Consider the following 14491-nt stretch of genomic DNA (forward strand, 5'->3'; position numbering starts at 1 on the left):
GGTGAGGGTTCTGTGTTACTACCACAGAGATATGATATTTTTTGTTATACAGCAGTTAGTTGTAGTGTCATGAACAATTGGGTCCACCGGTTAAATGGGTGCATGCGCAGTAATTGTAGGGAGGCTATCAGTTCACTGTTAGACCATGTTAACACCACTGCAGTCTGTAGTGTTTCACATTTTATTGTTTGCATGTTCCTACATTTACGCATTTATTCGATGATTTTATCCAAAAGCATCTAATAAATGCAAAAATGTAAACGTACAAAATGGTGATTCAAGGACCCAACAACATTTGAAATATACAATGCCACGTTTATTAGATTACCAGTTAACTATTACAAATCAAGCTAGGGAAGAGGGGAAATGCAGAGAAGATTGTTTTTTTATTATAAGTTAACAGCAAGATATTAAAGGCCAGATAATCAGTAATTTCCATCTGTTAAATTCTGATGAAACAGAGGTGATAATATTTGGACCAAAAACCTGTATACATAAGCTCTCAAAATATAATTTGCATCTAGACAGTAGTGCTATTTCTTCTCTACAGTTAAAGACGTGGGTGTTTTTTTTGTGTGTGTAAGACAGCTACTTAACTTTTGAAAACCACATTTTGCATGTTATCAAAACAGCCTTGTTCCATAACTTGGCAATGTTTCTAAGATGGAAGAAGTCGTTTATTTCTAATGCAGAAAAACTAGTTCATGCATTCACGACCTCTAGACTTCATTATTGCAACGCACTACTAGGTGGTTGAACTACTTGAAATTATTAGTTTGTTTAGCTTGACAAATTACACAAAGAAGCCTACACACACTCTCCAGTGCTAGTGTGTGTAGAGTTGAGGTTTAGTGTAATTATTATCACCGTATTATTATCTCTTGGCTCGGTTTTATCAGCAACAGGATGCGGAGAGCAAAAGATGTCATGTCACCACTCGCTTCACCGGCCCAGTGTGAGCAAAGTGAGTGAACGCCTAAATGAAATGAACCCGAATGTTCTTACATTAATGAAATACATCATTGCCATTCTGAACTTCCTTCTCTACAGTTAAAGACGTGGGTGTTTTTTTTTGTGTGTGTAAGACAGCTACTTAACTTTTGAAAACCACATTTTGCATGTTATCAAAACAGCCTTGTTCCATAACTTGGCAATGTTTCTAAGATGGAAGAAGTCGTTTATTTCTAATGCAGAAAAACTAGTTCATGCATTCACGACCTCTAGACTTCATTATTGCAACGCACTACTAGGTGGTTGAACTACTTGAAATTATTAGTTTGTTTAGCTTGACAAATTACACAAAGAAGCCTACACACACTCTCCAGTGCTAGTGTGTGTAGAGTTGAGGTTTAGTGTAATTATTATCACCGTATTATTATCTCTTGGCTCGGTTTTATCAGCAACAGGATGCGGAGAGCAAAAGATGTCATGTCACCACTCGCTTCACCGGCCCAGTGTGAGCAAAGTGAGTGAACGCCTAAATGAAATGAACCCGAATGTTCTTACATTAATGAAATACATCATTGCCATTCTGAAACAAACCACTGAACATACTGCAGTGCTGTACACTGAAAAATGGCTTTGAAACCATTTTCATTAGTAGATTTCACAAATAATTTCAAAGAAATGGCAAGTAAACAATGTGAAATTTCAAAGCTGTAAAGCATAATCCAATAATCTTATATTTACAATTTTGAAAAATAATTTTTAACAGTGTAGTGTGACAACCAAAAGGGCGATCATTATAGCAGGCCCAGAGGAGCCATTCGTACTTCATTGTCTCTCTCTTTCTCCCTCGCTTTCACTTGAAAACACAGGTGCACGTTCTCCAGCTTCACACTGGTTCCAACTGACCTGGCCGCTTGGAGAGGAAGTGGTGTTTTTGGCCAACAGGAAAAAATTCATATGAGATTTTTGCTGCTTCCTGTTGCAGGAAACACATTCAAGGATGCAGAAGGGATGTGTGGGGGCAGTAGGTCTGTGTGTGTGTGTGTGTGTGTGTGTACCTATTAAACCATATTTTGGGGACAGATTTGTACCCAAAAGTGAGCAAAACCTGACAAAATCGATTCCATTTGGGGACGTCCTCATTTGTAAAACTAGTATAAAATTAAAGTAAACAAAGTTTTTTTGAAATTGTAAAAATGCAGAGAGTTTTCTGTGAGTGGTAGGGTTAGGGGTGGGTTTAGGTTAAAAAGTGTATAACTATCTTTATATAAAAACAATAGAAGTCTATGTAATGGCCCCATTTAGTTAAGTAAACGTGTGTGCATGTGCGTGCGTGCGTGTGTGTGTGTGTGAGAAAGAGAATATACATCTGTATTAAAACAAGGACAGAGCAAAACGTTTAACACTAATATTAGTTTCTCTACAGGGGTGTTCAAGTATAAATGGGCTTGTAAACATGTTTATGCATTCATTAGCATATTTATGTATCAGTAACACTTTAAATTAAGGTTCCCTTTGTAAAGGGTTTATGAAGGTGTTCAATTAATTACTTGCCTTTACAAATGCATTAAAACTGTGCCTTGTAGGCAGTAATAACCTATTTTTTTTAAAAGGGTGACTTACATACCTGCCTAATAGTGACGTTATAAAATGCTTTATTTAAAAAAAAAAGTTCATATTTTGGAAACAAAATATTTGATTAATTTAGATTTCAAAATGAATTCAGATTCATCTTATTTGATTCATAATTAATTTAATATCATGATGCAGCAAAAACAAACAAAAAAAAAAACTATAATGGAATTCTCATGTCATTTTTCTTTCCACATATTACCCGTGGTCCTTTATAAAAAAAGACTTCAGTCTATGATGCAAAAGACAGTGACCACAGCTTATTTACTCATGAGATAATAATAAATCATTTAATTCCAGTATTAGTTACATGTGAATCTTAATCTTGAGTGGACACCAGTAAAATCACTTATTCATCAGTTTTAAACCCTACCAGTAAAAGTGCACTTTAATGAAAGATAGACACTTATGAACCATTTATTTGGGAGTTATAAATTATTATTTTTTTTTAAAGCACAATGTAAGATTTTTTTTATTGAAATATACAAAAACTACTAGAACAGTTTTATATATTTTGCTGACTTGTGTACTTGCATTATCCCAAATGTTTCGAAGAATGCCGACGGAGGGATGAGCCATGGAGGAGGAATGGCCGCCGACTCCAGGGGGCCGACCAACGGTGGCGGAGCAGGTGGTGGAGGAGCCCGAGGCGGAGACGGAGAGGATCCGGGGGGCCAGGGTGGAGCCGAGGGCTCTGGTGACCAAGACGGAAGCGGAGTCCTGAGGCGATGGCTGGTCGACGCTGGACCAAGGCGGAGCCGGAGGGACGAGGGAGCCCGGTGGAGCGACAGGTGACGGTGGAGGTGAGGGAGCTAGGAGCCGAGGTGGAGGGGCAGGAGTGGGTGGGATGGCGGGCATTTGTGAGCCTGTGGGTTCTCAGGGCTAAACTCAGGATAGGGAGCCTCCTCTGGGCTGGACACGGGAACCAGAGCCCTCTCCAGGCGGGACGTGGGAACAGAGGTAACAGAGGGCTCTGAAAAAGGAGGGAGTAGAGGGAGCAGGTCAGCCTCCCAGTCAATTAAATCCTTTTCCGCCTCTCCTCTATCCAGGTCCATCATAAGCTCACCCTCAGGGGAGATGGTGGGCTGGGCTCTGGGTCGAGAGTGGAACAAGTAACAAGAACAAGTAACAAAAGTATCCACTCTGCAAAGGCAGCTAAATCCACTTGAGGGCCATCTTCGGACGACGGCACTCTGCACGCGGGGTTCAGGCTGGCGTCATAAAACATGCAGAGCATGTCGTCTGGGTATGTGGTGAGATGGGCAATGGCCAGAAGCAGTCTGGCATGGCCTTCGAGCGATCTCTTCCCCTGCTCCTGTAGGAGGTGGTACTCCGGGCGGAAGAAGGGGTCGGAGGGCTCCATGGGGACACAACAGGAAACAAAAAACATTGAACGAAAAACGGAAACAAAACTGTTAGTCGGTTCTTCTGTCACGATCTGCGTTGGCGAGGAACGATGGAGACAAGGAATAGCGAACACAGTCTTTAATACGATCCAAGCAGCGTACATCCACACAGGAAACGGAAGGGAACATAACGAGTAGAACCGACAGAGACAGACTGCACAGACTAGGACTTAAATACAGGGGATGACTGGGGAAACACAGGTGTATGGGATGACTAATCAAACTAATTAACAAAACGAGGACAGGAACATGACCAAATAAGGGAACAGAAACAGGGGCAAAACATGTCCATGATCCTGACAGCTTGGGGGTCAAACTGACCCTAATGGGTTTTAATACAATCAACCAAAATAACAAATATATATATCTTATTACAAAAACATGACAAAAATTCAACATAATAAATATGAAAATCTGCATAATTTTCATCATTTGTCAGTGTGTTTACATCATATTAGTGAACAAAGAAAAGAAAGTCAGGCTACCACTATATGCAAGTAGCTTAAAGCCACAACAACTGAGCATTCAACTGGAAGGAGTTTGCAAACGAAAAGGAAAAAGTGATATTACCCATAATAAAACACAAAGGTTTTTGCAGTGTGTTTGCAGGCTCTTCTGAACATGTTAGTAAAGTATGAGTGAAGATGGTTTACCTCAATGTGTGAAGATGGAGTATATCTCAAGCTATTTTATTTTTAATATTTGCAGTTCCAGATTTGAGCCAAATTTGGCTTGCAAAATGTTTATTTCATCAGAGTACATAGCTACTTTTTAATTTCTGCCAATGAAGAACAGTGTTTTCACAAAATCATTTCCTTGCTAATAGTTAGGAATCTGATCTACCAGCAGGTTGTCAGCCAAACCCTGGAGGATCCCACAGGACGTGCCAAAATTACAGCACGTTTGGCAGATGACTTAAACTGATCTGTGCTAAAATTATTGTATTAAAACATAACTCTGAAAACATATTCTTGCAGAGGTTTATTGATACCAACAATCATACTTCAAACAGGAAACACTGATGTTTTAACAACTTTGTACATGTAAAGTTCAGCTCAGCATTTGATTTACTGTAAACAACATTGAGTGAGGCTCGTGCTGATGTTTGATGTTTCACGTCTCTTAATGAGACTCTTAACGATAGAAGAGCAGCACAGCTGATTGAGTGAGATGTTTAGATGCTTGATCCAGAGCGGTGAAGTCTCCACACTGCTGACGGTCTGAGAAAAATCCTCCTCCACCAATGCAATACTGCAAAACACACTGATATCAGTCTGATACCTTTGGAATATTATGATTTGTTTAGACCAAAAACACAGACAGATGCTGACAAACTCGTGACTTACACGTTGAGGATTGCATTCAGCAGGTTTAACTCCAGAGCACATGGCCACGGCTGCTTGATCAGCGTTAAACACTCTGAAGGAGATGAAGCCGGACTCAAACTCCTCTGAGATAAACAGGGCAAACACAGGACACAAAGTTGTATTTCTGCATATGCACATTCATGTTGTGAATTTTCTTAATGCAATATAGAGTTCAATACTTCCAACAGACGGCCCATATAAGTTTGCAGTTGAATCTTTGTCTCCAGTATCATACACCACCGGACTGCTGGGTCCCATATCGCTCTGACACTGTCCAGCTCCAAACTTCACGGGGTGTTTCTGTTCCAATAGTAATTTTAAAAAATTGCAAAACATTTCATTTTCTATTGAAGTGTTAAGTTTAAAGTTTCATTTTTGCTGTTTTATGTTTGTCTGACAAAAGTTTACATTTTGTTTTGATCATTAGAATATTTGATAACACTTTGCTTAAATCCTTCATAAATAATGCATATATAAATAACAAGTAACCAATAATGTAAATGTCAATAATATCAAATAACAATAATGTATGTTGTAATGCATTATATCTTTTCATAAATAATTGTAAGCAAAGTTAAAATGCATTATAATATTTGGAGGTTTGTTTAGCATGTGTTTTAATGCATTATACTTTCTAAAGGTGTAACAATAAATAGATAAGTATTATAACTGTGGTTACAATTATTCATGTGATCATACAATGCACTATAAAGTGCATCGCAAGGCATAATTAATGCATTAAAACTACTTTTATAATGCATTATGCATAAAGGCTTCAAGTATACTTCAAGTATATATAAGGCTTCAACTAACTGAGTAAGAATAAATAAGCTTTCCATTGATGTATGGTTTGTTAGGATAGGACAATATTTTGCAGAGATACAACTATATGAAAATCTGGAATCTGAGGGTGCAACAAAATCAAAATACTGAGAAAATCGCCTTTAAAGTTGTCCAAATGAAGTTCTTAGCAATGCATATTACTAATAAAAAATTAAGTTTGATATATTTACGGTGAGAAATTTACAAAATATCTTCATGGAACATGATCTTTCCTTATTATCCTAATGATTTTTTGGCATAAAAGAAAAATCGATCATTTTGACCCATACAATGTTTTTTTGGCTATTGCTACAAATATACCCCAGCGACTTAAGACTGCTTTTGTGCTCCAGGGTCACATATTTCAGTGTATTTAGACTTTAAGCATCTGCACTTTTATTTCAGTAAGCATATGGTAGAAGTACATATGAGCATGTTGAATTTTATGGGGTGATTATAAACAGAATAGTGTGTTTCACCTTGAATAAGTGGTAAAGGTTTCCACCATGCTCTGCGAGGAACTGGCTTTCTGTATGGTAGCGCAGGATAGCAGAAGACGTCCAGCTCTTCAGCTGCTCATTATTGGGAATGTGCCACACTGATACGTCTTGTGCAGAGATGTCATAGTACCCAGGATTCTGTGGGATATAACAATATTGGACCATCAGATTGGGGTCCTCTCAGTGGTTAGCTGAGGTTTTGTGTGGTAATGTACCTTGTAGTCGTCACTAGTAGAGGCCTCTGCGGTGCCAAACGTAACAGTGTTGGCCCATGTTCCGTCTCCTTCAGGCAGGTTTCGGTCATTTCCCTGCTGGCTTGACCAGCGATCACCAAGAGAGCACTTCCCATTGATGTTGTTCTCATGGACACTGGCCACCAGAGTCCAGCCACCGCCGGCTGTGGTCATGTCACAGAAAGTCTGGTAGTATGTACCGCTCTCTGTTGTCAGGATGTACATGCCATCTGAGGAGAAACAGACCCCAGATTTCATTTGAACTAGTATTAGAATAACTCCTATTAGACTAACTGAAAACTTGCTAATTTGGGTCATATTTTATAATAATATCTTCATATAAAAAATAAGTAATCAAATAACAAATGAAAGTATGAGAAAATCAATTTGTCCATTGAAAAAACTTTATGTATGTATGCATTTATTTACTTTTCAGTATTTACTTAAGTTTTCAACATTGATAATAAGAAGAAATGTTTCTTGAGCCAATTAGACTTTATTCTGCATAATCAATTAATGATACAATTAATGGAGTGATAATGCTGAAAATTCAGCTTTGCATCACAGGAATAAATTACATTTTAAAATATAACAAATATATTCAAAATAAAATCACTGCTGTATTTAACACTCCCACAGTGCTTACCCTGCGAGGCGCCGTGTTTCTCTTTGATATCCAGGCAGCTGCGAGCGATGGTCCTCAACCTAGCATGATACTTGCCTAATTCTGGGTTTATGTAGGTGCCGTTTATGATAATTGGCTTTGGGGTGACAGCGCCCATAACACCCAGCACTGCAGACAACATTGAAGAGATAAACTGAAACAAGTGCCTCTCAGAAATTGCTATTAGATTTCACAAATAATTATAAAGAATTGGCACAATTCATCAGACATCGTTGAATAAAATTGAATAAACACATTGAATAAAATGTGAAATTTTGAAGTAGAAAGACTGAAATTTTATTTTCTTGTAAAAATGTACTCCAATAACTCCAAACTTTGACATTTAGAAGCTAATCAGCTAATCATGAATGTTCAAAATTAGATTAAATTATATGCAGTTCCACATTTCAGAAAAAACAAACAAACACCAATATTCATAATCACAGTCCACTTACTTGTGTGCCTTAACTGCAAAAGGCACATGAGGAAGAAAACGAAACGCAGCATGGCTCTGAGTTTTCAGCTGTTCATTGATGATGTCTGATGAAGATTTCTCTCTTCTGTCCAGCCTGACAGTGTGTGCAGCTTTTATCTCTCATCCGAGCTTATATCTGGAGTAAAACTGACTTTGTGCAACATTGTGTCAGTGTGTAATCATTAAACATGCAGTTATCCCAGGGCTGAACTTGAAATCAGGGAAATGTCCATTACTGAAACTCAAATATATCCTCATAGTCTGTTTGCTTTTTCAGCAACTTATCAGTGATGTTATGGAACATTACATCCATATTTATGTTCTCGGCATGCGCTTTTGCCACAACAAATTACAGGAATGTGCTTGTATTTGTGAAAGTGATGAATGCAGTGGATTGTGTGTAGCAGGGCTTTGAGCCATTGGCCTAAAGCAGAGTTTTGAAATAATTTCTGATAGCTTTTAGCTGAGAAACCATGAAATTATGTTCTTGTGACTTTATAACTGTTTTTAACTGATTTTATTTTTTAAGTCAAAAAAAATTTTAAGTCAAAAAAAACCCACTGAACCAAACTAAATACATTCATACCAAGAAAACAATTTGTTATGGGTTAAATCAGGTAAAAATAGCTCTTTAACAGTAACAGTTAGCACTTTCTTATACTGTGAATGTTTCATTTTCATGCTAGCTGTTGGCTTTGTCTTTTATTTGTCTTTTTTTTTTTTTTTTTTTTTTTTTTTTGTTTTTTATGACTTGTGTACTTGCATTATCCCAAATGTTTCGAAGAATGCCGACGGAGGGATGAGCCATGGAGGAGGAATGGCCGCCGACTCCAGGGGGCCGACCAACGGTGGCGGAGCAGGTGGTGGAGGAGCCCGAGGCGGAGACGGAGAGGATCCGGGGGGCCAGGGTGGAGCCGAGGGCTCTGGTGACCAAGACGGAAGCGGAGTCCTGAGGCGATGGCTGGTCGACGCTGGACCAAGGCGGAGCCGGAGGGACGAGGGAGCCCGGTGGAGCGACAGGTGACGGTGGAGGCGAGGGAGCTAGGAGCCGAGGTGGAGGGGCAGGAGTGGGTGGGATGGCGGGCATTTGTGAGCCTGTGGGTTCTCAGGGCTAAACTCAGGATAGGGAGCCTCCTCTGGGCTGGACACGGGAACCAGAGCCCTCTCCAGGCGGGACGTGGGAACAGAGGTAACAGAGGGCTCTGAAAAAGGAGGGAGTAGAGGGAGCAGGTCAGCCTCCCAGTCAATTAAATCCTTTTCCGCCTCTCCTCTATCCAGGTCCATCATAAGCTCACCCTCAGGGGAGATGGTGGGCTGGGCTCTGGGTCGAGAGTGGAACAAGTAACAAGAACAAGTAACAAAAGTATCCACTCTGCAAAGGCAGCTAAATCCACTTGAGGGCCATCTTCGGACGACGGCACTCTGCACGCGGGGTTCAGGCTGGCGTCATAAAACATGCAGAGCATGTCGTCTGGGTATGTGGTGAGATGGGCAATGGCCAGAAGCAGTCTGGCATGGCCTTCGAGCGATCTCTTCCCCTGCTCCTGTAGGAGGTGGTACTCCGGGCGGAAGAAGGGGTCGGAGGGCTCCATGGGGACACAACAGGAAACAAAAAACATTGAACGAAAAACGGAAACAAAACTGTTAGTCGGTTCTTCTGTCACGATCTGCGTTGGCGAGGAACGATGGAGACAAGGAATAGCGAACACAGTCTTTAATACGATCCAAGCAGCGTACATCCACACAGGAAACGGAAGGGAACATAACGAGTAGAACTGACAGAGACAGACTGCACAGACTAGGACTTAAATACAGGGGATGACTGGGGAAACACAGGTGTATGGGATGACTAATCAAACTAATTAACAAAACGAGGACAGGAACATGACCAAATAAGGGAACAGAAACAGGGGCAAAACATGTCCATGATCCTGACAGCTTGGGGGTCAAACTGACCCTAATGGGTTTTAATACAATCAACCAAAATAACAAATATATATATCTTATTACAAAAACATGACAAAAATTCAACATAATAAATATGAAAATCTGCATAATTTTCATCATTTGTCAGTGTGTTTACATCATATTAGTGAACAAAGAAAAGAAAGTCAGGCTACCACTATATGCAAGTAGCTTAAAGCCACAACAACTGAGCATTCAACTGGAAGGAGTTTGCAAACGAAAAGGAAAAAGTGATATTACCCATAATAAAACACAAAGGTTTTTGCAGTGTGTTTGCAGGCTCTTCTGAACATGTTAGTAAAGTATGAGTGAAGATGGTTTACCTCAATGTGTGAAGATGGAGTATATCTCAAGCTATTTTATTTTTAATATTTGCAGTTCCAGATTTGAGCCAAATTTGGCTTGCAAAATGTTTATTTCATCAGAGTACATAGCTACTTTTTAATTTCTGCCAATGAAGAACAGTGTTTTCACAAAATCATTTCCTTGCTAATAGTTAGGAATCTGATCTACCAGCAGGTTGTCAGCCAAACCCTGGAGGATCCCACAGGACGTGCCAAAATTACAGCACGTTTGGCAGATGACTTAAACTGATCTGTGCTAAAATTATTGTATTAAAACATAACTCTGAAAACATATTCTTGCAGAGGTTTATTGATACCAACAATCATACTTCAAACAGGAAACACTGATGTTTTAACAACTTTGTACATGTAAAGTTCAGCTCAGCATTTGATTTACTGTAAACAACATTGAGTGAGGCTCGTGCTGATGTTTGATGTTTCACGTCTCTTAATGAGACTCTTAACGATAGAAGAGCAGCACAGCTGATTGAGTGAGATGTTTAGATGCTTGATCCAGAGCGGTGAAGTCTCCACACTGCTGACGGTCTGAGAAAAATCCTCCTCCACCAATGCAATACTGCAAAACACACTGATATCAGTCTGATACCTTTGGAATATTATGATTTGTTTAGACCAAAAACACAGACAGATGCTGACAAACTCGTGACTTACACGTTGAGGATTGCATTCAGCAGGTTTAACTCCAGAGCACATGGCCACGGCTGCTTGATCAGCGTTAAACACTCTGAAGGAGATGAAGCCGGACTCAAACTCCTCTGAGATAAACAGGGCAAACACAGGACACAAAGTTGTATTTCTGCATATGCACATTCATGTTGTGAATTTTCTTAATGCAATATAGAGTTCAATACTTCCAACAGACGGCCCATATAAGTTTGCAGTTGAATCTTTGTCTCCAGTATCATACACCACCGGACTGCTGGGTCCCATATCGCTCTGACACTGTCCAGCTCCAAACTTCACGGGGTGTTTCTGTTCCAATAGTAATTTTAAAAAATTGCAAAACATTTCATTTTCTATTGAAGTGTTAAGTTTAAAGTTTCATTTTTGCTGTTTTATGTTTGTCTGACAAAAGTTTACATTTTGTTTTGATCATTAGAATATTTGATAACACTTTGCTTAAATCCTTCATAAATAATGCATATATAAATAACAAGTAACCAATAATGTAAATGTCAATAATATCAAATAACAATAATGTACGTTGTAATGCATTATATCTTTTCATAAATAATTGTAAGCAAAGTTAAAATGCATTATAATATTTGGAGGTTTGTTTAGCATGTGTTTTAATGCATTATACTTTCTAAAGGTGTAACAATAAATAGATAAGTATTATAACTGTGGTTACAATTATTCATGTGATCATACAATGCACTATAAAGTGCATCGCAAGGCATAATTAATGCATTAAAACTACTTTTATAATGCATTATGCATAAAGGCTTCAAGTATACTTCAAGTATATATAAGGCTTCAACTAACTGAGTAAGAATAAATAAGCTTTCCATTGATGTATGGTTTGTTAGGATAGGACAATATTTTGCCGAGATACAACTATATGAAAATCTGGAATCTGAGGGTGCAACAAAATCAAAATACTGAGAAAATCGCCTTTAAAGTTGTCCAAATGAAGTTCTTAGCAATGCATATTACTAATAAAAAATTAAGTTTGATATATTTACGGTGAGAAATTTACAAAATATCTTCATGGAACATGATCTTTCCTTATTATCCTAATGATTTTTTGGCATAAAAGAAAAATCGATCATTTTGACCCATACAATGTTTTTTTGGCTATTGCTACAAATATACCCCAGCGACTTAAGACTGCTTTTGTGCTCCAGGGTCACATATTTCAGTGTATTTAGACTTTAAGCATCTGCACTTTTATTTCAGTAAGCATATGGTAGAAGTACATATGAGCATGTTGAATTTTATGGGGTGATTATAAACAGAATAGTGTGTTTCACCTTGAATAAGTGGTAAAGGTTTCCACCATGCTCTGCGAGGAACTGGCTTTCTGTATGGTAGCGCAGGATAGCAGAAGACGTCCAGCTCTTCAGCTGCTCATTATTGGGAATGTGCCACACTGATACGTCTTGTGCAGAGATGTCATAGTACCCAGGATTCTGTGGGATATAACAATATTGGACCATCAGATTGGGGTCCTCTCAGTGGTTAGCTGAGGTTTTGTGTGGTAATGTACCTTGTAGTCGTCACTAGTAGAGGCCTCTGCGGTGCCAAACGTAACAGTGTTGGCCCATGTTCCGTCTCCTTCAGGCAGGTTTCGGTCATTTCCCTGCTGGCTTGACCAGCGATCACCAAGAGAGCACTTCCCATTGATGTTGTTCTCATGGACACTGGCCACCAGAGTCCAGCCACCGCCGGCTGTGGTCATGTCACAGAAAGTCTGGTAGTATGTACCGCTCTCTGTTGTCAGGATGTACATGCCATCTGAGGAGAAACAGACCCCAGATTTCATTTGAACTAGTATTAGAATAACTCCTATTAGACTAACTGAAAACTTGCTAATTTGGGTCATATTTTATAATAATATCTTCATATAAAAAATAAGTAATCAAATAACAAATGAAAGTATGAGAAAATCAATTTGTCCATTGAAAAAACTTTATGTATGTATGCATTTATTTACTTTTCAGTATTTACTTAAGTTTTCAACATTGATAATAAGAAGAAATGTTTCTTGAGCCAATTAGACTTTATTCTGCATAATCAATTAATGATACAATTAATGGAGTGATAATGCTGAAAATTCAGCTTTGCATCACAGGAATAAATTACATTTTAAAATATAACAAATATATTCAAAATAAAATCACTGCTGTATTTAACACTCCCACAGTGCTTACCCTGCGAGGCGCCGTGTTTCTCTTTGATATCCAGGCAGCTGCGAGCGATGGTCCTCAACCTAGCATGATACTTGCCTAATTCTGGGTTTATGTAGGTGCCGTTTATGATAATTGGCTTTGGGGTGACAGCGCCCATAACACCCAGCACTGCAGACAACATTGAAGAGATAAACTGAAACAAGTGCCTCTCAGAAATTGCTATTAGATTTCACAAATAATTATAAAGAATTGGCACAATTCATCAGACATCGTTGAATAAAATTGAATAAACACATTGAATAAAATGTGAAATTTTGAAGTAGAAAGACTGAAATTTTATTTTCTTGTAAAAATGTACTCCAATAACTCCAAACTTTGACATTTAGAAGCTAATCAGCTAATCATGAATGTTCAAAATTAGATTAAATTATATGCAGTTCCACATTTCAGAAAAAACAAACAAACACCAATATTCATAATCACAGTCCACTTACTTGTGTGCCTTAACTGCAAAAGGCACATGAGGAAGAAAACGAAACGCAGCATGGCTCTGAGTTTTCAGCTGTTCATTGATGATGTCTGATGAAGATTTCTCTCTTCTGTCCAGCCTGACAGTGTGTGCAGCTTTTATCTCTCATCCGAGCTTATATCTGGAGTAAAACTGACTTTGTGCAACATTGTGTCAGTGTGTAATCATTAAACATGCAGTTATCCCAGGGCTGAACTTGAAATCAGGGAAATGTCCATTACTGAAACTCCAATATATCATCATAGTCTGTTTACTTTTTCAGCAACTTATCAGTGATGTTATGGAACATTACATCCATATTTATGTTCTCGGCATGCGCTTTTGCCACAACAAATTACAGGAATGTGCTTGTATTTGTGAAAGTGATGAATGCAGTGGATTGTGTGTAGCAGGGCTTTGAGCCATTGGCCTAAAGCAGAGTTTTGAAATAATTTCTGATAGCTTTTAGCTGAGAAACCATGAAATTATGTTCTTGTGACTTTATAACTGTTTTTAACTGATTTTATTTTTTAAGTCAAAAAAAATTTTAAGTCAAAAAAAACCCACTGAACCAAACTAAATACATTCATACCAAGAAAACAATTTGTTATGGGTTAAATCAGGTAAAAATAGCTCTTTAACAGTAACAGTTAGCACTTTCTTATACTGTGAATGTTTCATTTTCATGCTAGCTGTTGGCTTTGTCTTTTATTTGTCTTTTTTTTTTTTTTTTTTTTTTTTTTTTTTTTTTTTT

At 38.4% G+C, this 14491-nt stretch overlaps 2 protein-coding genes across 2 annotated transcripts; both read right to left on the bottom strand.

The window, feature by feature from the left end:
- Positions 1-4952: 4952 nt before the first annotated feature.
- Positions 4953-8161, bottom strand: LOC107554673 (intelectin-like). The gene is made up of 7 exons (XM_016237259.1): positions 8028-8161; positions 7555-7701; positions 6891-7138; positions 6655-6813; positions 5533-5653; positions 5333-5436; positions 4953-5237 (listed from the first exon to the last, which is right to left on the bottom strand). The coding sequence occupies exons 1-7, from the start codon at positions 8077-8079 to the stop codon at positions 5121-5123; spliced, it is 948 nt and encodes a 315-aa protein (XP_016092745.1). The 5' UTR covers positions 8080-8161; the 3' UTR covers positions 4953-5120.
- A 2487-nt stretch (positions 8162-10648) lies between these two features.
- On the bottom strand, positions 10649-13857 carry LOC107554675 (intelectin-like). The gene is made up of 7 exons (XM_016237260.1): positions 13724-13857; positions 13251-13397; positions 12587-12834; positions 12351-12509; positions 11229-11349; positions 11029-11132; positions 10649-10933 (listed from the first exon to the last, which is right to left on the bottom strand). The coding sequence occupies exons 1-7, from the start codon at positions 13773-13775 to the stop codon at positions 10817-10819; spliced, it is 948 nt and encodes a 315-aa protein (XP_016092746.1). The 5' UTR covers positions 13776-13857; the 3' UTR covers positions 10649-10816.
- Between the last annotated feature and the right edge of the window lie 634 nt (positions 13858-14491).

The sequence above is a fragment of the Sinocyclocheilus grahami genome, unplaced genomic scaffold (assembly GCF_001515645.1).
Source record: "Sinocyclocheilus grahami isolate Dianchi unplaced genomic scaffold, SAMN03320097.WGS_v1.1 scaffold509.1, whole genome shotgun sequence".
In the NCBI taxonomy this organism is placed as follows: domain Eukaryota; kingdom Metazoa; phylum Chordata; class Actinopteri; order Cypriniformes; family Cyprinidae; genus Sinocyclocheilus; species Sinocyclocheilus grahami.